The sequence below is a fragment of the Dendrobates tinctorius genome, unplaced genomic scaffold (genome assembly GCF_039654945.1).
Source record: "Dendrobates tinctorius isolate UK_male_01 unplaced genomic scaffold, ASM3965494v1 ptg000056l, whole genome shotgun sequence".
Classification (NCBI taxonomy): Eukaryota; Metazoa; Chordata; class Amphibia; order Anura; family Dendrobatidae; genus Dendrobates; species Dendrobates tinctorius.
The window spans coordinates 20,657,970-20,685,300 of NW_027361724.1; the positions used below are offsets into that span (position 1 = coordinate 20,657,970).

The 27,331-nt window shown below is 44.8% G+C and overlaps 1 protein-coding gene across 1 annotated transcript in view; it reads right to left on the reverse strand.

Moving 5' to 3' along the window:
- LOC141091863 (transient receptor potential cation channel subfamily M member 8-like) overlaps positions 1 to 23,392 on the reverse strand; it is a 67,660-nt gene extending 44,268 nt beyond the window's left edge. Inside the window, exons 1-4 of the mRNA XM_073577616.1 lie at positions 23,303 to 23,392; positions 23,149 to 23,222; positions 22,128 to 22,284; positions 591 to 768 (exon numbers count right to left, since the gene is read on the reverse strand). Coding sequence (XP_073433717.1) covers positions 591 to 768; positions 22,128 to 22,284; positions 23,149 to 23,222; positions 23,303 to 23,392 — 499 coding nt within the window. The remainder of the gene's footprint in view (positions 1 to 590; positions 769 to 22,127; positions 22,285 to 23,148; positions 23,223 to 23,302) is intronic.
- Between the last annotated feature and the right edge of the window lie 3,939 nt (positions 23,393 to 27,331).

Here is a 27,331-nt window from a genome sequence, read left to right on the forward strand (position 1 = left end):
ACATCATCTCGTAAAGCCTAGACAGCACCATAGGCACCAAAAAGCACAGTGAGGGACAAGTGAGGGCCAGGGCAAGGTGAGAATATTTTTTTAACTCCTTCCTAGATCTAAAACAAATCCAGTAAAAATGAAGTTCAGAAATCGACATTTTGCTAGATTCGATAGAATCAAATACCTAAAAATTAGGTTTCTGGCGAATTCAAATTTTTGTGAAATATTAAAAGCTAATTTCATTCTCTTCTAATCAATTTCTTCATCGCTAAAATTCCTTAACTAGATAAGAAACCTAACCACCATGGTTGTCCACTACTTGGATTCTTAAATGCAACACTACCCCATGTAAAATAAAAACACCATATACTCTCGTCCCGGATCGATGCTGTACCAACGATGCACTCATCGCTGAAATTGCTGGAACAGCGTTGGTCTGGGAGGTGAGTATATGGTATTTTTATTTTACATTGGGTACTGGTGCATTTAAGAAGGGCTTTTCCAATTAACTGACTTTTTCTGACACATAATAATAAGTCACCTACTCAATATTTTATTTTCTACATCCTCACACATACAATCACACTCTTCCATGTTACCTTTGGTTTGTGCAATGTAGATAAGACGACTAAAGATCTTGCGCATCCGAGGCTTGAGGGAAAAGTTTTTAGCACCTCCTGCCACAGAGATGATGAGGTTTGGCGTTTTCAGCAGCCAATATTTGGTCATGAGCTCATACAATGTCTCTGGGGCTGTGTCTCGAGACAAGCGAATGTACTAAAAGAGGAGAGAGAGAAATGTGCATGATAGCAAACTATGGACTCTCAGACACTACTCTTAGGCTAGTTTCACACTAGCATATGGCCGAGGTGTGGAGGGCTGCGGACTTCCTCTGTGAAGCTCTGCCCATGGCCACACCTCCTCCCATCAGCTCCGCCTACCTCGGCGTGCGTACCCTATCTGTAACACTGGGTACACAGGCCGTGCCGATGAATGCAGATGCCTCCGAGTGAGTCATTTTGACGGTGCAGCGATCACACCAAAATGCAACACGTTGCGTTCGGCGTAGGTCGCCGCACCGTCAAAACGACACATGCGGAGGCATCCGCGTACATCGGCACGGTCTGCGTACCCAATGTTACAGATATGGTACGCACGCCGCATGCCAAGGTAGGCGGAGCTGATGGGAGGAGGTGCGGCCATGGGCGGAGCTTCACAGAGGAAGTGCGCAGCCCTACGCACCTCGGCCATATGCTAGTGTGAAACTAGCCTTAATCAGGCATCACACTACCGTAGAATACGGAAGACTGCTATGCGAGAAAACATCGCATAGTACTCGGCTCACTGTTATCTATGGGGCAGCTCACATCACTGTTTATTTTCTCGGGCGTATTCAGTGTGCGTGTAAAATCACAGCATGCTGCGATTGTACGCGTATATCGTCCGAGACTCGCCAATGCAAGCCTATGGGTGCGAGAAGAAAATCGATTTTTAAGCACCGGTGTCCTTTGAAAAGCCAGCAATTCATGTGCCGCGTACAGTAAAATCACACTGACAGGTTAGAATAGATAGAATAGATATATACACATAGGAAAGGTATATACATAGATTTCAGTTACACACACACACATATATATATATACAGTCAGGTCCATATATATTTGGACAGAGACAACATTTTTCTAATTTTGGTTCTAGACATTACCACAATGAATTTTAAACAAACAGCTTTCATTTGAGGGTATCCACATTAAAATTGGATGAAGGGTTTAGAAGTTTCAGCTCCTTAACATGTGATACCCTGTTTTTAAAGGGACCAAAAGTAATTGAACAGATTAAATAATTGTAAATAAAATGTTCATTTCTAGTACTTGGTTGAAAACCCTTTGTTGGCAATGACAGCCTGAAGTCTTAGAATCATAGAATCGTAGAGTTGGAAGGGACCTCCTGGGCCATCTGGTCCAACCCCCTGCTCAAAGCAGGATTCGCTAAATCATCCCAGTCAGATGTCTGTCCAGCCTCTGTTTGAAGACTTCCATTGAAGGAGAACTCAACACTTCTCGTGGCAGCCTGTTCCACTCATTGATCACTCTAACTGTCAAAAAGTTTTTTCTAATATCTAATCTGTGTCTCTTCCCATTCAGTTTCATCCCATTGCTTCTAGTCTTTCCTTGTGCAAATGAGAATAAAGTTGATCCTTCTACAATGTGACAGCCCTTTAGATATTTGTAGACAGCTATTAAGTCTCCTCTCAGTCTTCTCTTTTGCAAACTAAACATTCCCAAATCCTGCAACCTTTCCTCATAAGACAGGGTTTGCAGACCGGTCACCATTCTGGTCGCTCTTTTCTGAACTTGCTCCAGTTTGTTGATGTCTTTTTTAAAATGTGGTGCCCAAAACTGGACACAATATTCCAGATGAGGTCTGACCAAAGAGGAGTAGAGGGAAATAATGACTTCACGTGATCTAGACTGTATGCTTCTGTTAATACATCCTAGAATTGCATTTGCCTTTTTTGCTGCTGCATCACACTGTTGACTCATATTCAGTCTGTGATCTATTAGTATACCCAAGTCTTTTTCACATGTGCTGTCACTTAGCCCTATTCCTCCCATTCTATATATGCTTTTTTCATTTTTATTGCCCAGATGTAGTACTTTGCATTTCTCCCTGTTAAAAACCATTCTGTTAGTTGCTGCCCACTTCTCCAGTTTATTTAAATCTTTTTGAATCCTCTCTCTCTCTTCTCTAGTATTAGCTATCCCTCCTAGCTTTGTGTCATCAGCAAATTTAATCAGTTTACCCTCAATTCCTTCATCTAAATCATTGATAAAGATGTTGAACAATACAGGGCCCAGGACAGAGCCCTGTGGTACCCCACTTGAGACATTCTTCCAACTGGATGTGCAGCCATTTACGACCACTCTTTGGGTCCGATCACTAAGCCAGTTATGAATCCACCTAACAGTTGCCTTGTCCATTCCATACTTAGTCATTTTTTCAATAAGGATTGTATGAGAGACTTTGTCAAATGCTTTGCTGAAGTCAAGATATACTATATCTACAGCATTTCCTTGATCCACCCAATCAGTGATACCGTCATAGAAGGAAATTAAGTTAGTCTGACATGACTTATTAGTTAGAAACCCATGCTGACTCTGTTTAATCACTTCATTCTTATCCAGGTATTGACATACATGTTGTTTAATAATTTGTTCAAAGATCTTTCCTGGTATAGAAGTCAGACTCACCGGCCTATAGTTGCCTGGGTCCACCTTCTTCCCCTTTTTGAAGATAGGAACAACATTTTCTCTTCTCCAGTCTTCTGGCACTTCTCCTGTTCTCCAAGAATTTTCAAAGATTATGGAGAGGGGTTCAAAAATTTCTTCTGCTATCTCCTTCAGTACTCTGGGGTGTAATTCATCTGGACCTGGAGACTTGAATTCATTTAGGTTAGCTAAGTGTTTCCTCACTATCTTTCTGTTTATAGATATCCTGGATTCTTCTATTCCCTTAATAGGACAGTGAATAACAGTTGATGTTGCATTTCCTTTCTGAGAGAAAACAGATGCAAAATAGGAATTTAAAAGTTCAGCCTTCTCAACATCCTGTCTTACCATTTCATCATTTTCATCCTGTAAAAATCCTATAGCATCTTTGACTTTTCTTTTACTTTTGACATATCCCCAAAATCCTTTATTATTGCTTTTGACATCTCTTGCAAGCCTCAGTTCATTTTCAGCTTTAGCTAATCTGATTTGTGCCCTGCAGGTTCTGCAGACAGCATTATATTCTTCTTTAGATATGCCTCCCTCTTTCCATTTTATAAACATTTTTTTCTTCCTTTTTAGCATGTGCTTAAGTTCTGTGTTCATCCATCCTGGTTTCCTTAAATGCTTCCTATTCTTCCCTCTTTTCGGAATTGTTAACAACTGTGCTTTGAGAATTTCATTTTTCAAGATTTCCCATCCTTCCTGGACATTTTTGTCTTTAAGGATATCCAGCCATTGGATCCCTCCAATTCTCTTTCTGAATCCCTTAAAATCTGCCTTTCTGAAATCTAACCTTGACGTCTGAGTCTTCACAGGTCTTCCACCTCTAGTAATCCAAAATTCTAAAATAGCATGGTCGCTACCTCCTAGGGTCCCAGCCACTTTTACCTCCTCAACCATTTCCTCCCTGTTTATAAGGATTAGATCCAAGGTAGCAGTTCCCCTTGTTTTCTCCCTTACCTTTTGGAAGATAAAGTTGTCAGCAAGAGAGGATAAGAATTTCCTTGACCTGTTAGTTTTGCCTGAGAGAGATTCCCAACAAATGTCTGGATAGTTGAAATCTCCCATGACAACTATGTCATATTTTTTGGAGAACTTGGCCATCTGATGCATAAAGAGTTCATCTATATCTTCGGCTTGCACAGGCGGCCTGTAGTAAATGCCTACAATGGTGTCCTTTCCATTGTTCTGTCCTTGTATTCTTACCCAAACAGTTTCCACAGAACTCCCAGTCTCTGAAGCTTCAATCTCTGTGCAGATATACGCGTTTCGAACATACAATGCGACACCCCCTCCTCGTTTATCAAGTCTGTTTCTTGCAAATAAGTTGTATCCTTCTAGTCTTGTATTCCAATCATGTGTATTGTCCCACCAAGTTTCAGTGATTCCAATTACATCATATTTCTGTTCCTGTGTTAGTAGTTCCAATTCTCCTTGTTTGTTGTCTTAAACTCATGGACATCACCAGACGCTATGTTTCCTCCTTTTGATGCTCTGCCAGGCCTTCACTGCGGTGGTTTTCAGTTGCTGTTTGTTTGTTGGCCTTTCTGTCTGGAGACTAGTCTTTAACAAGTGAAATGCATGCTCAATTGGGTTGAGATCAGGTGACAGACTTGCCCATTCAAGAATATTCCACTTCTTTGCTTTAATAAACTCCTGGGTTGCTTTGGCTTTATGTTTTGGGTCATTGTCCATCTGTAGTATGAAACGACGACCAATCAGTTTGGCTGCATGTGGCTGGATCTGAGCACACAGTATGGCTCTGAACACCTCAGAATTAATTTGGCTGCTTCTGTCCTGTGTCACATCATCAATAAACACTAGTGACCCAGTGCCACTGGCAGCCATGCATGCCCAAGCCATCACACTGCCTCCGCCGTGTTTTAAAGATGATGTGGTATGCTTTGGATCATGAGCTGTACCACGCCTTCGCCATACTTTTTTCTTTCCACCATTCTGGTAGCGGTTGATCTTGGTTTCTTCTGTCCAAAGAATGTTCTTCCAGAACTGTGCTGGCTTTTTTAGATGTTTTTTAGCAAAGTCCAGTCTAGCCTTTTGATTCTTGATGCTTATGAGTGGCTTGCACCGTGCAGTGAACCCTCTGTATTTACTTTCATGCAGTCTTCTCTTTATGGAAGATTTGGATATTGATATTGGAGAGTGTTGTCACTTGGTTGGCTGTTGTGAAGGGGTTTATGCTGCGATCATCCACCACTGTTGTCTTCCGTGGGCGCCCAGGTCTTTTTGCATTGATGAGTTCACCAGTGCTTTCTTTCTTTCTCAGGATGTACCAAACTGTAGATTTTGCCACTCCTAATGTTGTAGCAATTTCTCGGATGGGTTTTCTCTGTTTTTGCACCTTAACCCCTTTCCTACATTCGACGTACTATTCCATCCATGTGACCTGGGACCTCACAGGGGAGCGCAACTGATCGCAGCCGGGTGTCAGCTGATTATCACAGCTGACACCCGGCACTATGTGTCAGGGGCGGTCAAGGACTGCCCCCGACACGTTAACTCCTGGCACACTGCAATCAAACACGATCGCAGTGTTCGGGGGGTTTAGGGAAGCATTGAGAGGAAGGGGGCTCCCTCCATGATTCCCTGAGACCCCCACAGCAGCGCAATGTGCAGCGCTGCTGCGGGGGTCTCCTTCCCTGCAGGTCCCCAAATCCAAAATGGCGGCGGGGACCTTCGGGGGCCTGCAGGGAGGTGGCTTCCTCATGCTGACAAAGCGCCGGCATGAGGAAGCCTGCAGCACTGCCTGTGACAGATCGCTAATAAAGTTAAAAAAAAGTGTAAAAATAATTTATAAAAAAAATCGCTAAATAAATGTAAAAAAAAAATTCCCTAATAAATTCATTTTTTGAAAATAGAAAAAAAAAACAATAAAAGTACACATATTTGGTATCACCGCGACCGTAACAACCCGCCCTATAAAACGGTCCCACTAGTTAACCCCTTTATTGAACCCCTTAAAAAATAAAAATAAAAAACGAAGCAAAAAATAAAGCTTTATCATCATACCGCCGAACAAAAAGTGCAATAACGCACGATCAAAAAGACGTATATAAATAACCATGGTACCACTGAAAATGTCATTTTGTCCCACAAAAACGAGCTGCCACACAGCATCATCAGCAAAAAAATAAAAAAGTTATAGCTCGCAGAATAAAGCGATGCAAAAATAATTATTTTTTATATAAAATTGTTTTAATTGCAGAAAAGCACCAAAACATAAAAAAAGACCTAAATGAAGTATCGCTGTAACCGTATTGACCTGAAGAATAAAACCGCTTTATCAATTTTACCGCACGCGGAACGGTGTAAACGCACCCCCCAAAAGAAATTCATGAAAAGCTGGTTTTTGTTAATTCTGCGTCCCAAAAGTCGGAATAAAAAACGACCAAAAAATGTCACGTGTCCGAAAATGGTACCATTAAAAACGTCAACTCGTCCCACAAAAAATAAGATCTCACATGACTCGGTGGGTCAAAATATGGAAAAATTATAGCTCTCAAAATGTGGTGATGCATAAACTATTTTTACAATAAAAAGCGTCTTTTAGCGTGCGACAGCTGCCAAAAATAATAACCCGCCATAAATAGTAAATCAAACCCCCTGTTATCACCCCCTTAGGGAAAAATAATAAAATTAAAAAAATGTATTTATTTCCATTTTCCCATTAGGGCTAGGGTTAGGGCTAGGGCTAGGCTAGGGCTAGGGTTAGGGGTGTGTTGGGGTTAGGGTTGGAGATAGATTTGGGGGGTTTCCACTGCTTTGGTACATCAGGGGCTTTCCAAACGCGACATCGCGTCCGATCTCAATTCCAGCTAAAAAAGTCAAATGGCGCTGCTATCCTTCCGAGCTCTGCCATGCGCCCAAATAGTGGTTTACCCCCACATATGGGGTATCAGCGTACTCAGGACAAATTGCACAATAACTTTTGGGGTCCTGTTACTCTTGTGAAAATAACAATTGGGGTGAAAAGATCATTTTTGGGGAAAAAATATGATTTTTTAATTGTACGGCTGTACGTTATAAACTTCTGTGAAGCCCTTGGGGGTTCAAAGTGCTCACCACATATCTAGATAAGTTCCTTGGGGGGGTCTAGTTTCCAAAATGGGGTCACTTGTGGGGGGTTTCCATCGTTTAGGCACATCAGGAGCTCTCCAAACTTGACATGGCATCCGATCTGAATTCCAGCCAATTTTGCAGTGAAAAAGTCAAACGGCGCTCCTTCCATTCCGAGCTCTGCCATGCACCCAAACAGTTCCCCCCACATATCAGGCATCGGCGTACTCAGGACAAATTGCACAATAACTTTTCTGGTCCAATTTCTCCTGTTACTTTTGGTAAAATAAAAAAATTGAACCTGAAGTAATTTTTTTAGTGAAAAAAAGTTAAATGTTCATTTTTTTTTTTAAACATTCAAAAATTCCTGTGAAGCACCTGAAGGGTTAATAAACTTCTTGAATGTGGTTTTGAGCACCTTGAGGGGTGCGGTTTTTAGAATGGTATCACTTTTGGGTATATTCTATCATATAGACCCCTCAAAGTGACTTCAAATGTGATGTGGTCCGTAAAAATAAAATGGTGTTGTAAGAATGAGAAATTGCTGGTCAACATTTAACCCTTAAAACTTCCTAACAAAAAAATTTTGGTTCCCAAATTGTGCTGATGGAAAGTAAACATGTGGGAAATGTTAGTTATTAAGTTTTTTGAGTGCCATATCTCTGTGATTTAAGAGCATAAAAATTCAAAGTTGGAAAATTGCGAAATTTTTGCCAAACTTCCATTTTTTTCATAAATAAACGCAAGTTACTGTATATGAATTAAATTTTACCACTAACATGAAGTACAATATGTCACGAGAAAACAATGTAAGAATCGCCTAGATCCGTTGAAGCGTTCCTGAGATATTACTTCATAAAGGGACAGTGGTCAGAATTGTAAAAATTGGCCCGTGAGTTAACGTGCAAACCACCTTTGGTAGTAAAGGGGTTAAAGATGGCTTGTTTCACCTCCATGGAGAGCTCCTTTGACCGCATGTTTCCTTCACAGCAAAATCTTCCGAATGCAAGCACCACACCTCAAATCAACTCCAGGCCTTTTATCTGCTTAATTGAGAATGACATAACGAAGGGATTGCCCACACCTGTCCATGAAATAGCCTTGGAGTCAATTGTCCAATTACTTTTGGTCCCTTTAAAAACAGGGTGGCACATGTTAAGGAGCTGAAACTCCTAAACCCTTCATCCAATTTTAATGTAGATACCCTCAAATGAAAGCTGAAAGTCTGAACTTCAACTGCATCTAATTGTTTTGTTTAAAATTCATTGTGGTAATGTCTAGAATCAAAATTAGAAAAATGTTGTCTCTGTCCAAATATATATGGACCTAACTGTATATATGTATTTATATCACATAGATACATAGAAGAAAAACCTCAATTCATCTGCCGTGTTCTGTAAAATCATTGCAGGAGCAGACAGGATAGAAGAGATGGATTACATACAGTAAATACAAATAGAATAGGTAGATATATAGATGTCTGTGACAAATACAATTAGTACAGTGTATGTGCAAATTACTGTACATGTATTTAATTAATAAAAGATTATTTTTTGGAATAAAATGGCTTGGGCTCCCGCGCAATTTTCGTAACCAGCGGAGGGAAAGTCGACGACTGGAGCAGATGTTTATAGCCTGAGAAGGGGGTAATACCCATGGAGCTTCCCAGGCTATTAATATCAGCTCACAGCTGTAAACTTAGCCTTTACTGGCTATTAAAATGGGGGACCCTAAAAAAATGAGGTAAGGTGCCCTATAATTAATAACCAGCAAAGGCTATGCAGACAGCTGCGGGCTGATATTAATAGCCTAGGAAGGGGACATGGATGCTGTCCCCCCAGGCTAAAAAACATCAGCTCTCAGCCACCCCAGAAAAGGTGCATCTCTAATTTGCGCCATTCTGGCACTTAGCCTTGCTGTTCCCACTTACCCTGTAGCGGTGGCAAGTGGGGTATTACCGCCATGTCCGCCCGCTCTCCCCGCGCTCTGGTCTCCCAATGGGCTGCTGGGATTGAGGCGTGCTGCACTGTCTCTATGCTCCTGGCCTTGCAGTCTCCCCAGGTCCCTTGCTGTCCGTGCATGCGCACTCTTAGGCCTCGGCCGCGCGTTTGCCAGGTGCACTAGACTTCTGCTAGTGTCCTGACCCGGAAGTGACTCGGCACCTGATTATTATTATTTCCTGCACTTGCCTGTGTAGGTGCTCTCCCAGGTCCCTGTACGCTTCCAGTGCATGCTCTGCTCTGTCCCTGTATGCTTCCAGTGCGTGCGCTGCTCCGCTCTGTCCCTGTACGCTTCCAGTACATGCTCTGCTCTGTCCCTGTACACTTCCAGTGCGTGCTCTGCTCTGTTCCTGTACGCTTCCAGTGCATGCTCTGCTCTGCTCTGCCCCTGTACGCTTCCAGTGCGTGCTCTGCTCTGTCCCTGTATGCTTTCCAGTGCATGCTCTGCTCCGCGCTGTCCTTGTACGCCTGCCAGTGCGTGCTCTGCTCTGTCCCTGTATGCTTTCCAGTGCGTGTTCTGCTCCGCGCTGTCCTCGTACGCCTGCCAGTGCGTGCTCTGATCTGCTCTGTCCCTGTAGGTCTTCCAGTGCGTGCTCTGCTCTGTCTAGGATCTCGCACCCTCTGTGAACTCTGCCTTGTCCAGGACCCCGTGTCTCGCTGCGGCTGCTCTGCTCCGTTTCGTTCTTGGTGAGTACCCTGATTCTTCTTGTTGTCTTTAAGCAGTTCCTCTGGCACTAGCTATTGCGGTATACCTTCTTCCTGGGCCTGCCCCTTACAGTCCCTGTATAGGGGTTGGTTCCATGTGGACAGCTCACCCAGAGTCAGTCGGCACCGCGATCCAGTGGGTCCACTCTAGGTTTCATAACAGAATAATCAGACCATGGACCCCGCTGGTGCCTCGGCTGCTGCTCAAAAGGAGATGGTGTGCTTGCGGGAGAATCAGACACATATAATGTCTTTCATGATGCCCATGGAGTCCTGGTTGTCCGCCTTATAGACCTCTGACCCAGGGAATGCTTCCCAGCTCGCCAGTCTCCAACAGGAGCTTGTTCAGCAGCGTGACACCCAAACTCACATTTTAAGCTATATGGCTTCTGTTGATTACTGTCTATTATCCCTCCAGTCTGCTGCCTCAGCTTCTGCACAAGCTCAGTCTCATAATCCCGATCCCATTCTGCACCCTCCACCCCGCCTTGGTAAATCCCCCCGGTATAATGGCGATCCCAAGCTGTGCTGGGGTTTTTTGAATCAATGTCTTCTACATTTTGAATTATCTCCCCATCAATACTCAACCGATTGGGCTAAGGTGGCGTTTGTGGTTTCCCATTTAGGGGGGGGGTTCTGACTTGGGTTAATCCTCTGTGGGAGCGGGATGATCCCATAACCTCTCAGCTGTCAACCTTTTTGGAGACCTGCCGCAGAGTGTTTGACAAACCAGGTCGCGCAGCCTCGCCACTGAGTCCCTCTTTAATCTTTACCAAGGCTCCCTCACCATCGGGCAATATGCCATTCGTTTTTGTACTCTGTCCTCGGAACTGGGGTGGAGTAACGAGGCGCTAGTCAGTGCGTTCTGGCAAGGGTTGTCGGGCCGAATTAAGAACAAACTTGCGGGTTGGGATACTCCTACCTCCCTAGAGGATTTATTTTCCCTGGCCACACTTATTGATTTACGCTTCCAGCAGCGTTCTCGAGAGCCCGCTCAAGAGAGAAGGTACCATTGTCCGGTTTCCGCCACCCATAGGCCTCCCATCCTACGGTCTTCGGAATCCCTTTCCGTTCCCGCACCTGAACCTATGCAGGTGGATCGGGTCAAAATGGCGGATCTGCGTCAGAAAGAGAGGGTCGCGCAAAGCCTTTGTTTGTACTGTGGTAGTGTTTCACATTTCCTCCGTTCTTGCCCCGAGAGGCCAGGAAACTCCTCCACCTAGGTCAGGTAGGAGAGGCCTCTCTAGGTGTGTGTGCCTCCTCTCTACCATTAACCATGTCTGTCCAAGTAATTTTTGAGAATAGGTGCTACTTTGAGTTGGCGTACGTGGATTCGGATGTGGCAGGCAACTTCATAAGTCTTGAGGAGGTTAGTTAGCATCGGATTATGGTCAGAGTTCTGGAGGAACTACGGCTTATTTCCTCAGTAGATGGAAGGCCATTGCGTGAAACCATCATGAAGGTTACGGGGGAGGTGGAGCTGCGAGTGGGAGCCCTGCATCGCGATAGAATTGCATTCTACGTCCTGCCCAATTTGTCCCCTGCAATTCTTCTCGGGCTACCCTGGCTGAGGGCACATGAACCTATCCTTGACTGGCGCTCGGGGGACGTTCTACGTTGGGGTCCGCACTGCCATGATCGTCGCCTGTTACCGGTTCATCCATTCAGATTGTCTCGACCCGTCTCTGCTCCTGTCGGATTACCAGCGGCTTATTGGCCATTCGCGGATGTCTTCTGCAAGAGAGAGGTGGAGAGTCTTCCTCCACATCAGCCAAACGACTGCCCAATTGAACTCTTTCCTAGCTCTACACCCCCCAGGGGTAGAATCTATCCTCTATCCCCAGCAGAGATGCAAGCCATGTCGGAGTATATTCAGGAGAATCTGTCCAAAGGCTTTATCTGAAAGTCCTCTTCACAGGCGCTGGATTCTTCTTTGTCAAAAAGAAAGACGGCTCACTTCATCCTTGTATTGACTACAGAGGTCTCAATGAGATTACCGTAAAGAACAAGTACCCACTGCCGCTCATCGCTGAGCTCTTTGATCGTCTGTGAGGAGCAAGAATCTTCACTAAGCTTGACCTTCGCAGGGCCTGCAACCTAGTCCAAATTCGCTCCAGGGATGAGCTGAAGACCGCATTTAACACGCGAGACGGCCATTACAAGTATTTAGTTATACCCTTCGGTCTCTGCAACACTCCTGCGGTTTTCAAGAGTTAGTTAATGTCATCTTCCGTAATCTGTTATACTCCTCCGTGGTGGTTTACCTGGATGACATTCTGTTTTTTTTCTCTGGACTTGTCCACCCACAGAAGGAATGTTCGCCAGGTATTGCTGCGAATATGAGAGAATCAGTTTTACGCCAGGTTCGAGAAGTGAGTTTTCGAACAGACTTATTTACCTTTTCTAGGTTATGTTATCTCCGATTCCGGTCTAAAGATGAATCTGGCCACATCCTCAGGGGATTAAGGCCATTCAACGCTTTCCTGATTTGTGAATTATTACCGACAATTTATTTCTCACTTCTCGTCACTGACTAAGCCAATCTCCTCTCTCACCCGCAAAGGATCCAATCCCAAAGCCTGGTCGTCTGAGGCGGAAGAGGCTTTCTTGACCTTGAAGCAGAGGTTTGCAGAGGCTCCTATATTGCATCGTCCTGTGGCTAGCAAGCCATTCATTCTTGAGGTGGACGCCTCGTCCATGGGTGTCGGTGCTGTTCTCTCCCAGAAGTCTTCTTCGGGTCAATTAGTCACTTGCGGTTTCTTCTCCAAAGCATTCTCCATTTCAGAACACAACTATTCCATCGGGGACAGGGAGTTTTGGCCATTATGTTGGCAATGGAGGAGTGGCGGTATCTTCTCAAAGGAGCCATACATCCTTTTATTGTTTACACCGACCACAAAAATCTGGTGTACATTCAGTCCGCGCAAAGGCTTAACGCTCGACAAGCTAGATGGTCCCTGTTCTTCGCTCGGTTTGACTTCGAACTCCACTTTCAGCCAGGCATCAAGAACACTAAGGCAGACGCTCTCTCCAGGTCCTTCCAATCGGAGGATACTGAGGAGGATCCTTCTCACATCATCGACCCTTCTAGGGTAATCACCGTGGCCCAACTCAGGGTTATCACACCACCACCGGGTAAGACGTTCGTGGCAGAGAACGACAGGGTCAGGATACTTTGCTGGAGTCATTCCTCTAAATTGGCTGGCCATGCTGGAATTAAGAAGACTCTTTCTGTCAGAGACACCGCACTGCACTTGCTCATAGAGCCAGTGCGCGTGTCCTGAGTACAGAAGCAGTGCTATAAGATACCTGTGGAGCAGGGCAGCAGAGGTGACCATGCGTGCTTCAGGCTAATAATGTCAGGGTCCAGTCAGCGCTGGAAAGTAAAGAGGCATAGGACCTGCGGACACTGAAACTGAATAGTCTGCACGGGACCTATGGTCATGTGACTGCAAGGGGGCGGGGCTTAGCGTCCTGTATTCAGATAGGACAGGGCACCATACAACAACTCAGAGTCAGGCAAAACAGAGGTAACAGCAGTACGGGCAAACGAGGTACAGGAGGGACAAACAGACGGGTAGTCAGACAGAGCCAAAGGTCATACACAAGAGGGCGACGTGGTACCAAGGGGACGAGCAGAGAGAAATCGGGTCACAAGCAGAGAGTCATACACGAGAGGTAGCGCAGTACAAGAGGGTCAGGCAGAACTCGTAACAGGGACAGAACCAGATCACAACCGAACAAGCAAGCAAGATATCAGGCACAAGGCACACGTATACAAGAGGTCACTTAACTCAGCCGAGGGCAGGAGTATAACTGACACCGGACCCAGGTCCAGTGAGCGCTAAATAGCCTCCTGCTGCCAGAGAGAGGCAGCACAATTAACCCATAGTCTAACCAGGACGGGTCAAAGCGAAATCCCGTCCTGGATCATGACAGTACCCTCCTCTCAATGGGGGGCCACCGGACCCCCAGGTCTCTCAGGGTACTTGGCGTGAAAGGCTCGGATCAACCGATCCGCATGAACTGATCGAGCAGGAACCCACGAGCGTTCCTCAGGACCGTAGCCCTTCCAATGTATCAGATACTGAAGGGCGCGACGGACCAACCTGGAGTCGACAATTCGTTCCACCTCTTACTCAGCCTGCCCATCTACCAGAACCGGTGTCGGGGAAGATGATGATCCCTCCCCACTGGACCTCACAGGTTTCAAAAGGGCCTTATGGAAAACATTAGGGATCCTTAGAGATGGCGGAAGACTCAACCGAAAAGCCACCGGGTTAACTGCTTCGGTAATTACATAGGGACCTATAAACTTGGGTCCAAGCTTCGCAGAGGGGACCTTGAGCCTTATATTTTTGGTGGATAACCATACCTTATCTCCGACCTGAAACACTGGACCCAAGGATCATTTTTTGTCCGCAAAAAATTTAAATTTGTCCTGGGCCTTCGTAATGTTATTCTGGACCTCCCGCCATACCTCCCCCAACCGCTGGATCGTCTCGTCTGCCCCAGGACACCCAGAATTCAAGCGGGAAAATTCTCCAAAATGAGGATGAAACCCATAATTGCAAAAAAAAGGAGATGTACCCGTAGACTGGTTAGTGCGGTTGTTAAATGCAAACTCAGCCAATGGTAACACAGAACACCAATCATCCTGTCGGGCTGAGGTCAAACAACGCAGAATTTGCTCCAGAGACTGATTGGTCCGCTCAGTCTGCCCATTAGTCTCTGGATGGTAGGCGGATGAAAAGGACAGACCAATACCCAACCTCCTACAAAAAGCTCTCCAAAATCTGGACACAAATTGTACTCCCCTATCAGACACCACATTCAGAGGTACCCCATGCAACCGCACCACATGCTCCAAAAACAATCTTGACAATGTTTCCGCATTAGGTACAAAATGTGCCTGCTTACTAAAAATGTCCACTACGACCCAGACCACGGTATTACCCTTGGAAGGGGGAAGGTTGGTGATGAAATCCATGGACAGATGAGTCCATGGTCTCTCAGGAATTGGCAGTGGTACCAATTCCCCGGCCGGCCGGTTATGGGGAGTTTTCGCACGGGCACAAACCTCACACGCAGACACATACTCCCCAACATCAGAGGCTAAAGAAGACCACCAGAATATTCTAGCAATGGCCTTCCGGGTCGCTGAGATCCCTGGATGTCCACCCAGAACTGAGTCATGGAACTCCTGGAGGACCTTGAGACGAAACTGAGCTGGCACAAAAAGTTTATCCAACGGCTTAGCTGGAGGTGCAAGAGCCTGGGCTTCTTGAATCTCCCGTTCCAACACATTAGAAACCTCTGCCACCACCACCCCAGGCTGAAGAATGGAGGATGGAGGTTCCGGGGGGGACACCGGATCAAGACTGCATGACAATGCATCCGCTCTGATATTCTTGGATCCTGGTCGAAAAGTGATCGAGAAGTTGAATCAGGAAAAAAAAAGTGACCATCTAGCCTGTCTGGGAGTCAACCTTTTAGCTGACTCAATGTAAGCTAGGTTTTTGTGGTCCGTGATTACCGTTATAGGATGAACAGCCCCCTCCAAAAAATGCCTCCATTCTGCAAAAGCCAATTTTACGGCCAGAAGTTCCCGATTCCCCACATCATAGTTTCTCTCCGCAGGGGAGAACTTCTTTGAGAAAAAGGCGCAAGGTCTTAAATTGGTCAAAGTGGCGGGTCCCTGGGACAATACCGCCCCCACCCCCACCTCTGAGGCGTCTACCTCAACAATAAATGGTTCAGAGGGGTCCGGTTGGATAAGAACCGGGGCCGACATGAAACATTTTTTCAAAAACTGAAATGCCGCTACCGCTGCGGTTGACCAATTCTTGATATCGGCCCCCTTTTGAGTCATGTCTGTGAGGGGTTTAACCACCTGTGAGAACCCCCTTATAAATTTCCGATAATAATTAGCAAACCCTAGGAAACGTTGCAGACCCTTCAAATCACACGGTTGAACCCACTCGAGAATGGCCTGCACCTTATTAGGATCCATGCGATACCCTTCAGCAGACACGATGAACCCCAGAAAGGACAGTTCCTGAACAAAAAATAAACATTTTTCAAGTTTAGCAAACAGACAGTTCTCCCTGAGCCTTTGGAGAACTGCCCGAACATGACCAATGTGAGTCTGTTTATCAGGCGAGTAGATTAAAATGTCATCCAAATACACCACCATAAAATGTCCAATCAAATCGGAGAACACATGATTTATGAAATTTTGGAAGATCGCTGGAGCGTTGGTCAGGCCGAAGGGCATGACCAAATTTTCAAACAACCCTTCAGTAGTGAGAAAAGCTGTCTTCCACTCATCTCCGTCCCGGACTCTGATAAGGTTATACGCTCCCCGTAGATCTAATTTCGAAAACCACTTAGCTCCGGTCAACTGATTGTATAAATCAGGAATAAGTGGAAGGGGATAAGTATTCCTCACAGTTATTTTATTTAACTCACGAAAATCGAGGCATGGGCGCAAACCACCGTCTTTTTTTTTTACAAAAAAGAACCCTGCCGCCACAGGAGAAACAGAAGGACGAATATGTCCCTTACGGAGGCTCTCGGATATATATTCCTTCATCGCAGCCCGTTCCGGACCCGAGAGGTTATACAGGTGGGCTTTGGGCAATTTAGCACCTGGAAACAGGTCAATGGCACAATCAAATGGGCGGTGTGGTGGTAAAACCTCAGCCTCTTTTTCGGAGAAAACGTCAGTATAATCTATCAGGCACTCCGGAATGCCTTCTAGACCCACGGACGACACAGACACAGAAACAAGACATTTCTCAGAGCAATAGGGACCCCATTTAACAATATCCCGAGATTCCCAATTAATCACAGGATTATGCAGCTGTAACCAGGGGAACCCCAACACCAGTCCCGCAGGCAGGTTGTTCATTACAAAACATGAAATACTTTCCTGGTGTAAGGAACTCACTTTAAGGAGAAACTCTTCAGTACAAAACACAATGTCATTCTTAACCAGTGGTGTTTTGTCAATAGCAACAAGGTGAATCGGAGTTTCCAACCTAACTGTCCCTAACTTACACCTGGCCACCAAGTCAGAGTCAATAAAGTTCAATGATGAACCGCAATCCACGAAGGCAGAAGTGGATGTGGAGACACCCCCACAACAAAGTTCCACTTGAAATGACATTTTAGAAAATGCAGAAAAGGGTACCTGAGAGCCTGGGTGACCTCCACGATAATCACCCGGGCTCAGTCGCTTGTTGGTTAGTGGCCGGGAGGGGCAATCCTTTTTCCAATGTCCAGACTCGCCACTGTGAACACAGCATTTTCTCACGTGCTGTTGTCTCCTTTCTTCCTCCTTAAGGTTGATGGTTCCCAGCTCCGTGATTTTCAATGAAGAACTGGCTCTCCTTCCTTGGGAGAATAATGATGTCTCGGTTTGTATCACTCCTCTTGCCCGTAACCTGCGATCCATTCGGACGGCCTGTGTCATAGCTTCCTCCAGGGCATCAGGTGGGGGGTGGAGAGCCAAGGCGTCTTTCAGATGCTCAGACAGGCCTCTACGGAACAACCCCCGGAGAGCGGCGTCGTTCCAGCAGACCTCAACAGCCCAGCGTCTGAACTCTGAGCAAAACCACTCGGCTGAGTGTTTCCCCTGGCAAACATTCATCAGCCTGTCCTCAGCCATACGCACCCGATCAGGCTCATCATAAATATGCCCCAGGGCCTCAAAAAATGCATCCACAGTCAAACGCTCAGGGGCCGTGGTAGGAAGGGAGAAAGCCCAAGCTTGGGGGGCTCCCCTTAACAGAGACATAATGACCCCCACTCTCTGACTTTCATCCCCAGAAGAGTGTGGTCTTAAGGAAAAAAAAAAGCTTACAGCCTTCCTTGAAAACTTTGAAGTCATTTTTATCTCCAGAAAAGGTATCTGGTAACTTCACTGGAGACTCAGGGGAAATTAATGTAACATCCCGAGCCCCCAATGAAAGAACCCCCTGCACAGTGTCGGCGATCAGCTGCTGAGACTGAGCCAGGACTCTTTGTTCTCCAAAGAGTTTCTGAGACATCTGCGTCAGATGCTTAACCTGTTCAGAAAGAGTGTGCATAGGATCCATCACACACACAGGTGAATGGGAGCAGAGAAAAAAAAAAATGGTATGGGTCAGTTATAATGTCAGAGAGACCGCACTGCACTTGCTCATAGAGCCAGTGCGCGTGTCCTGAGTACAGAAGCAGTGCTAAAAGATACCTGTGGAGCAGGGCAGCAGAGGTGACCATGCGTGCTTCAGGCTAATAGTGTCAGGGTCCAGTCAGCGCTGGAAAGTAAAGAGGCATAGGACCTGCGGACACTGAAACTGAATAGTCTGCACGGGACCTATGGTCATGTGACTGCAAGGGGGCGGGGCTTAGCGTCCTGTATTCAGATAGGACAGGACACCATACAACAACTCAGAGTCAGGCAAAACAGAGGTAACAGCAGTACGGGCAAACGAGGTACAGGAGGGACAAACAGACGGGTAGTCAGACAGAGCCAAAGGTCATACACAAGAGGGCGACGTGGTACCAAGGGGACGAGCAGAGAGAAATCGGGTCACAAGCAGAGAGTCATACACGAGAGGTAGCGCAGTACAAGAGGGTCAGGCAGAACTCGTAACAGGGACAGAACCAGATCACAACCGAACAAGCAAGCAAGATATCAGGCACAAGGCACACGTATACAAGAGGTCACTTAACTCAGCCGAGGGCAGAAGTATAACTGACACCGGACCCAGGTCCAGTGAGCACTAAATAGCCTCCTGCTGCCAGAGAGAGGCAGCACAATTAACCCATAGTCTAACCAGGACGGGTCAAAGCGAAATCCCGTCCTGGATCATGACACTTTCTCTCATCTCTTGCTGCTACTGGTGGCCTTCCCTCTGTCAAGATGTGGAGGATTTTACAGCCTCTTGCCTGTCCTGCGCCAAGAACAAGACTCCAAGGCAACTTCCCTCAGGGCTCCTGCATCCCCTTCCAGTACCTTTGGCCCCCTGGCAACACATTGCCACGAATTTTATTACTGATCTGCCACTCTCCTCATATTGTACCGTTATTTTGGTGGTTCTGGACCATTTTTCAAAAATGGCTCATTTTGTTCCTCTACCTGGCTTACCTTCTGCTCCAGAGTTGGCAAAGGTCTTCATTAATCACATTTTCAAGTTTCATGGTTTCCCTCTACACATAGTATCCAATAGAGGTGTACAATTTACTTCTCACTTTTGGAGAGCTCTGTGCAAACTCATGAAGGTAACTCTGGATTTTTCCTCGGCCTATCACCCTCAGACTAACGGCCAGGTAGAATGAACCAGGTCCTGATGAACCAGGTCCTGATGTCTTACCTTCAGCACTTTACTAATGTCCATCAGGACGACTGGCTCAGCCTTCTTCTCTGGGCAGAGATTGCATATAACAATCATCCCAGCGAATCTTCTACCAAGTCTCCGTTCTACATAATTTTTGCTCAACACCCCAACATGCCTCTTCCAGTTTCCCTTGTCTCAGGCATGCCAGCAGCTAACTCTATGTTGATGGAGTTTTCTCTGATCTGGAGGGAGACTAAGGATGCGCTTGAGAGGGCTTCCGGCAAGATGAAGAGATACTCAGATAAGAGACGCTTGGATTCCCCTATGTGTCTTCCTGGTGAGAGGATTTAGCTTGCGTCCAAGTATATCAGTCTCAAGATTCCGTCCTACAAATTGGGTCCCTGCTACATCGGCCTTTTTGAAGTCCTGAGCAAGTCAATGATGTTATCTACAAACTGAGGTTGCCTGCCTCGCTTTATATTCCCAACACCTTCCATGTATCTCTCCTTAAACCTGTGGTTCTCAATCGCTTCCAGGCCACATCCAGTCACTCTCCTCCATCCATTAACACCGGGGATGTCTTTGAGGTAAAATATATATTGGCCTTGAAAAGGGCTAGAGGGAGAACCTTGTTGATTGACTGAAGGGATTTCGGTCCTGAGGAGAGATCTTGGGAGCCCCGAGAGAACATTCATGTCCCCCATATTCTTGAGAGGTTCCTCTTCAGCCATAAGAAGGAGGGGCATAAGGGGGGGTACAATTACTGCCATGTCCACCTGGACTCTCCGTGCTCCTGTCTCCCGACAGGCTGCTGGGATCGGGGCGCGCCGCGCTGTCTCTATGCTCCCAGACTTGCAGTCTCCCCAGGTCCCTCACTGTCCACACATGTGCACTCTTAGGCCTTGGCCGCGCACTTGCTGGGTGCACTAGGCTTCTGCTAGAGTCCTGACCCGGAAGTGATCTCGCCGGGCGCCCGATATCATGCGACTTTGGCTGTTCCTCGGCGCCTGATTATTATTTCCTGCACTTGCCTGTGTAGGTGCTGTCCCAGGTCCCTGTATGCTTCCAGTGCGTGCGCTGCTCCGCTCTGTTCCTGTACGCTTCCAGTACGTGCTCTGCTCTGTCCCTGTATGCTTTCCAGTGCATGCTCTGCTCTGCACCGTCCTTGTACGCCTGCCAGTGCGTGCTCTGCTCTGTCCCTGTACGTTTTCCAGTGTGTGCTCTGCTTTGTCCAGGATCTCACACCCTCTGTGAACACTGCCTCTTCCAGGACCCTGTGTCTCGCTGCGGCTGCTCTGCTCCGTCTTGTTCTCAGTGAGTACCCTGATTCTTCTTGTTGTCTTTGAGCTGTTCCTCTGGCACTAGCTATTGCGGTATACCTTCCTCCTGGGCTTGCGGTTACAACCGCCGCTCTCAGTGCTGTGAACAGTGACTCTAATTGCACACCTGCGGAACTAAAAGCCGGCGGCTCCTAGGAGAAATAAAGTTTCTCACAGGTGCCACACTTTCAGTATGGCATGCGGGCATTCGGTGTATCTTCGTAACGCTATTAATCTGCAGATTGACCTCATATCTAAGCGTTAATAGCGTTTTCGGACCTGACAGGTTCCCTTCTAAGGCTGTGTGCCCACGATGCAATTTTTAATCGTTTTTGCCGTGATTTTTGGCATGAAAACGCTGCGAAAACGTTTAAAAATCGTGTACAGAACGCACCCCATGCATTCCTATGGCATTCCGCACATGCTGTGGTAATGCTGCACTTTTTTCCGTGGCGGAATCACATTGCGGAAAAAATCGCAGCATGCTCATTCTTTTGTGCGGAATCGCAAAGAATTGCCGAGATTCCGCACCCATAGAAATGCATGAGAATCGCTTACTTCCCGCATGTGGCTATGCCCACCATGCGGGAAGTTAAGCGTCTCATGTGCGGTTGGTACCCACGGTGTGGAGGAGAGGAGACTGTCCTCCAGGCCCTGGGTACCATACCCCTGTAAAAAAAGAATAAAAAATCGGGGTATATTTACCTTCTGACGTCCCGCGCTGCATTCCAGGCCTAAGCGTTCCCAGTAATGCCTTGCGGCAAGGTCCTGTGATGACGTGGTCTCGCGTGACTCTAGCAGTCTCGTGAGATCGCTATAGTAACGCGAGACCAACGTCATCACAGGTCTCGCAAGGCATTACTGGGAACGCTGATGCCCGGGATGGCAGCGCGGGACGTCGGAAGGTAAATATACCCCGATTTTTTATTTTTTTATCATTTTTAACATTTTATCTTTTACTATTGATGCCGCATAGGCGGCCTCAATAGTAAAAAGCTGCTCACACTTGTCAAACACTATGTTTGACGAGTGTGACCAACCTGTCAATCACTTTCCAAGCGATGCTTCAAATCGCTTGGAAAGCGCTTGAGAAAATTGCGGCAAAATCGCGACCAGAATCGAGGTGAAATCGCGCTGAAAAAAACGTGCGATTTCTGGGAAGGAGTCCGTTTTTTAGTCTGCGTTTTAACACGCAACGTGGGCACATAGCCTAAATGTGTTTTTGTTCTGATGCTTTCTAAATGCTAATGAAGCAGGACTAGTCCAGTGGGGCATTTTGTTCTCTGGACCAGTCCTGCCTCAAATTCTTTAATGACACCTTCCTGGTGTGATTAACAGTCTCCATATAATCTGCGACATGGTAGGTGACAATGCATGCCACTATAGTATCGGATAAGAACTGTCAGGGGATCCGAGAAGTTCCCTTTAATATAGACCTACCTTTCCTCTTCTCCCAAATGCATCAAACTGAATATCTCCATAGGCATCAGTGGGAAGCTCCTTTGTATGCTTCTTGTAATTCCATTTATCGCTTGTGTTGACCTGTGTGCCTTCAATGTGCTGTATCTTGCTATATCCGCACTTACATATACTATCCCTGCAATGATTAGATTGGGTTATACTCTTAGCATATTCATTTGCCAGCAGAGGTCTATTTCCATTTAACAATACAAATAACCATAAAGGAATAACATTTTCATTGCCTAGACTAAAGTAGGTTAGAAGGTTATTATACCACTAATAGGTTATTACAACACCTGCCATGTGATATATTCATCACATTTCTAAATTGAATGTTTTCATATTCTGTTTTGTCTGTTATTGGCCAAACATGAGCAGTGCTTACAAGCTCTTTTAAGCACTGCCATAAAGGTAGCCGGCTTACTGGAGTGCACTGTTAGCTCCCAAACTGGCCGCTTTAGAGCCACTGCCATTCTCTGATGCTGAAGAGGAAAACAGCAGAATCTGAAAGTGCATCTGAACCATGTTGAAAAAAAGTATATGTGCATTTATTCTGTTCACGACATATGACATACAGGGTACGTCAAATGTTGTCTCCCTGACGCTGATGCATGATCGCAAGCTGATCCCGCATCTTTGTGGACAGATGATGGCTGATCCAATCAATCTGTGACAGCGGCATTGACAGCTCACCGGCAGGGGGCATGCTGTGCGCCGGTGAAGTGATCATGGGGCACAAGTCCTCACACAGCTATGAGAACCGAAAAATAAAATAGTTATGGCTCTAGAAATAAGGGGAGAAAAAAACGAAATCGCAAAAACGCACTGCATATAATAACAGACGTCAGCAGTGGCTGGGACTCAGGAGAGTAAAGCATAGTTTATTTGTTTGTTTTGATTTTTTTAAAAAAACAATAGCCGAGAGATAAGGAAATTGGAAAACCCCTTTAAGAAATATATATTTTTTTACTATTACTAAATCTGAGGTTCTGTTGCTTACTGCGATTTTGAATCCTTGGTATATGTCACACATTCTCTCTTCTTAAAGTTCTCTTGAATATATTTGACAGCATCCTGAAGAAGGAGAGGACACTATAAAACGTGCAATATAAGAGGTAAATTTCACAATTAAAAACACAATACATAAAACTTACTAATTCATCCAGAGACAATTCGATACTACGAGACATGCTGGAGTAGAGAGACCGGGAGCTGTCCAGCATCCGACTCCTGTGACTCTTCATTCTGGCTAAATCTGTTGAATTTTCCAATAATCTGAGGATAGAAGAAGCTAACAGCTATGAATGACTGTGCATAGCTGATCCATACATGGGTAATAAAATAACTATATTTTAGTTTTCGGCTATTTGCTTCTCTTAGTGCCCTGTGTGTGAGAATGTTAACGGGATTGTCCACTAGTAAGACAACCCTTTCTAAAGCACTACTGTATATCCCCCCTTGTAAAATAAAGATATCCTATAATCATCTCCCGCGCCATGGCTGTTCCAGTGATGCTGGCAACATGTCTCAAGAGGATAGCGTAACATTGTTGTGGCATGTGAAAACTCCCGCTAATCAGCGGTCGCTATTGAGATGTTGTATTCTCACTTCCTTCAAACAAAGCTCCAAATGTGGGGGAGGTGTGAGCACTGCCGCCCATTAGTAACCCCTGATTGGCTGAAGGGCTCATGTGGCATAACAATACCACGTGAACCTCGGGAAACTCAACAGTGATATCACTGGAATGGTGATGGGATAGGAGATGAGTATAGGGTATTTTTATTTTACAAGTGGGAATATAGTGGCAAAAAAGGTCTTTGCTACCTCATCTGAGAGCAGCATGAAGTTGGCAACGAGACCCTGAATCCAATGATTTATCACTTAGATTACTGGGTGCAGCAGTTCTGAAACAATCAGAGCTTTTAGATTTAGTAATGCAGCAGAGCTGAGAAAGCTAACTCCACCCACACCAGGCTTTATATATACAATGACTATAGACAGTGAGCTGCTTATCACAGGAGGGCGGAGTCAAACTACCAGGCACCTGCTGCTGTGTCCCAGCCATGATAAACTTCCACATAGGAAGTTTGATAGATCGGGTGGACAGCCATTTTTTTCATTTTGATTGATTTTTTTCAGTTGCAAATAATCCATTTAATTTCTCCAAAAGTTACAAAAAGCAATCATTGTATAACTTCAAAACACCTTTCATCACACTGAAAAAAATTCAAAAAAATTCCCCACTAAATGTTTTATAAACTCGTGATGATGAACTTTAACACTTCAGAACAGCGATTATTTTTTCTGTAAGTTCTACATTACTCAGTGAAAAATTTTCTTCATCTGTTCTTCTGCTTTTGGGTTTTTAATGAATATACTGTAACTATAAATAAGGTTCTGTGGAATTTTTGCTATCTTTACAAAATGGCTTCTAAACCTTCACCCTTTTTCATTGGAAAGAATAATCAAACAAGGCTGATATCTAAAGGGAACCTGACGGGTGAACCACGCTGCCCAAACCGTGGGAAGCATGCATCAGCCATTGGCTGTACGAGCGCAGCTATATAAACATGTAAATTTTGCAGTATTCCACAACAGTTCTACAGTGTGACAACAGCTACAGTTTGCGCTCAGACCCTGGAAACTGCAGATCGAGAGCTTACAATGAAAAATACGCCCATCTTTAAAAAAAAAAAAAAAGTATTTATAAATTACCTATTAATATCCATAATTATTACTCAGAAAGCCGAGAAAATACCATACAAATATGAATAATGAAAATAGTATACAATGTGGCAGGGTTATTAGATATATACCATAGCTCAAACCAGCATCATATATTCTCCAGCTTACCATCAATAGAGGTTCTGTATTTCACGTTGAATCATAAATTCCCCAAAATTTCGTAATAAATTCATTTTTGTTATCTTTACACATCACAGTGTCCCAACTTTTTTTGCATTTGGGATATACAGCTCTGGAAAAAATTAAGAGACCACTTCCAAATGTTCAGTTTGTCTGATTTTTCTCTTTATAGGCATATTTTTGAGTAAAATGTAAATTGTTCTTTTAGTCTATAAACTTCTGACAACATGTCTCCGAATTTCCAAGCAATATATTTTGTTTGTTTTTTCTGAAAAGGAGAAATGGTCAAAATTAAAAAAAAAAAAAAAAAAAACCCAGTGCTTTCAGACCTCAAATAATGCAAAGAAAACAAGTTCTTAATCATTTAGAACCAACAATACTAATGTTTTAACTCAGGAAGAGTTCAGAAATCAATATTTTGTGGAATAACCGTGATTTTTAATCACAGCTTTCATGCATCTTGGTATGCTTTCCACCAGTCTATCACACTGCTTCTGGAACAAAAATGTAAGCATTTCTTCTTTGATAGCTTGTGACTATCCATCATCCTCTTGATTACATTCCAGAGGTTTTCAATGGGGTTCAGGTCTGGAGAATGAGCTGGCCATGACAGGGATCTGATGTGGTGGTCTCTTAATTTTTGCCACAGTTGTGTATATATATATATATATATATATATATATATATATATATATATATATATGTGTGTGTGTGTTTCTCAACATTGAAAATGCAACACCAAGTAGGACAAGCTATAAGAGTACGCAAATTGAAGAAGTAGCAATTGTGATCCTTCGGTGACCTACCTCCTATTTTACATAATGCATATCATATGGTGAGGTTAGGGGGAAGATAAATTTACATTCAGTAAAATGGCGACGGCTGCACAGCAGCATGCATCGTATATGTATCTCATTATGCATATAATATTGTAGGGTAAAAAAAAATAATGTCTTCAAAATGAAGCCGATGCAAGCAATAGATGCTACTGCGCCTGCGCCTCTGCCGCCATTTTGCTGGAGAAAAAAAATGTGGCTGCAGCAAAATGGCAAAATATTATATATCATAAGCCCATACAGATGTATATGTAAGCAGAGCACCACATAGTCCCACCCACAGCCCCACCCACGGGCCACCCCAAGCATGAAAATCTCATTAACTGCAAACTACAAATACAGACTAAACAGCAACCGCAAGACGGATTTCATCAACCAAGGTATCATTTTCATCAGTATAAAAGCGCCAACCTGACACTGTCTGTAGGTTACTGAGCAAAATCCTGCTACAGGTTCGCTTTAATTCCATACAATGGCAAGTGATGGGAGGACATGAGACTAGATAAGTCCATTAGCCTCCTCTAATTGAAAAACACTTCATCTGGGACACCTGCTTTTAAATCGGACTAGGCTGATGGACTGCTCCGGTCACATGCTCCTCCACCAGAAGCCATTTTATTGGCAGGAGAGCTGTGCAGTCTGTGAAGAAAGCTGCACTAATAAGTGCAGGAGAAGAACCTATAAAAATCTATATAATAGCAAATGTACACACAAAATCATGACCAACCCCTTTAACCCCTTAATGACAGGAGCTTTTTTCAATTTTTCGTATTCGTTTTTCGCTCCCCTTCTTTCCAGAGCCATAACTTTTTTATTTTTACATCTATATGGCCATGTGAGGGCTTATTTTTTGCGGGACGAGTTGTACTTTTAAATGACACCATTGGTTTTACCATGTCATGTACTCGAAAAGGGGAAAAAAATTCCAAGTGCGGTGAAATTGCAAAAAAAGTGCAATCCCACACTTGTTTTTTGCTTGGCTTTTTTGCTAGGTTCACTAGATGCTAAATCTAACCTGCCATTATGATTCTCCAGATCATTACGAGTTCATAGACATCAAACATGTCTATGTCCTCTTTTATCTAAGTGGTGAAAAAAAATTCCAAAGTTTGCTAAAAAAAAAATTTGCGCAATTTTCCGAGACCCGTAGCGTCTCCATTTTTCGTGATCTCGGGTCGGGTGAGGGCTTATTTTTTCCAGGCTGATGCTTTTAATGATACCACTTTTGTGCAGATACATTCTTTTGATCGCCCGTTATTGCATTTTAATGCAATGTCTTGGCGACCAAAAAAACGTAATTCTGACGTTTTTAATTTTTTTATTGCTACGTCGTTTAGCGATCGAGTTAATGCTTTTTTTATTGATTGATCGGGCGATTCTCAACGCGGCGATACCTAATATGTGTATGTGGGATTTTTTTTTTACTGTTTTATTTTGATTGGGGCGAAAGGGGGGTGATTTGAACTTTTAGGTTTTCTTTAA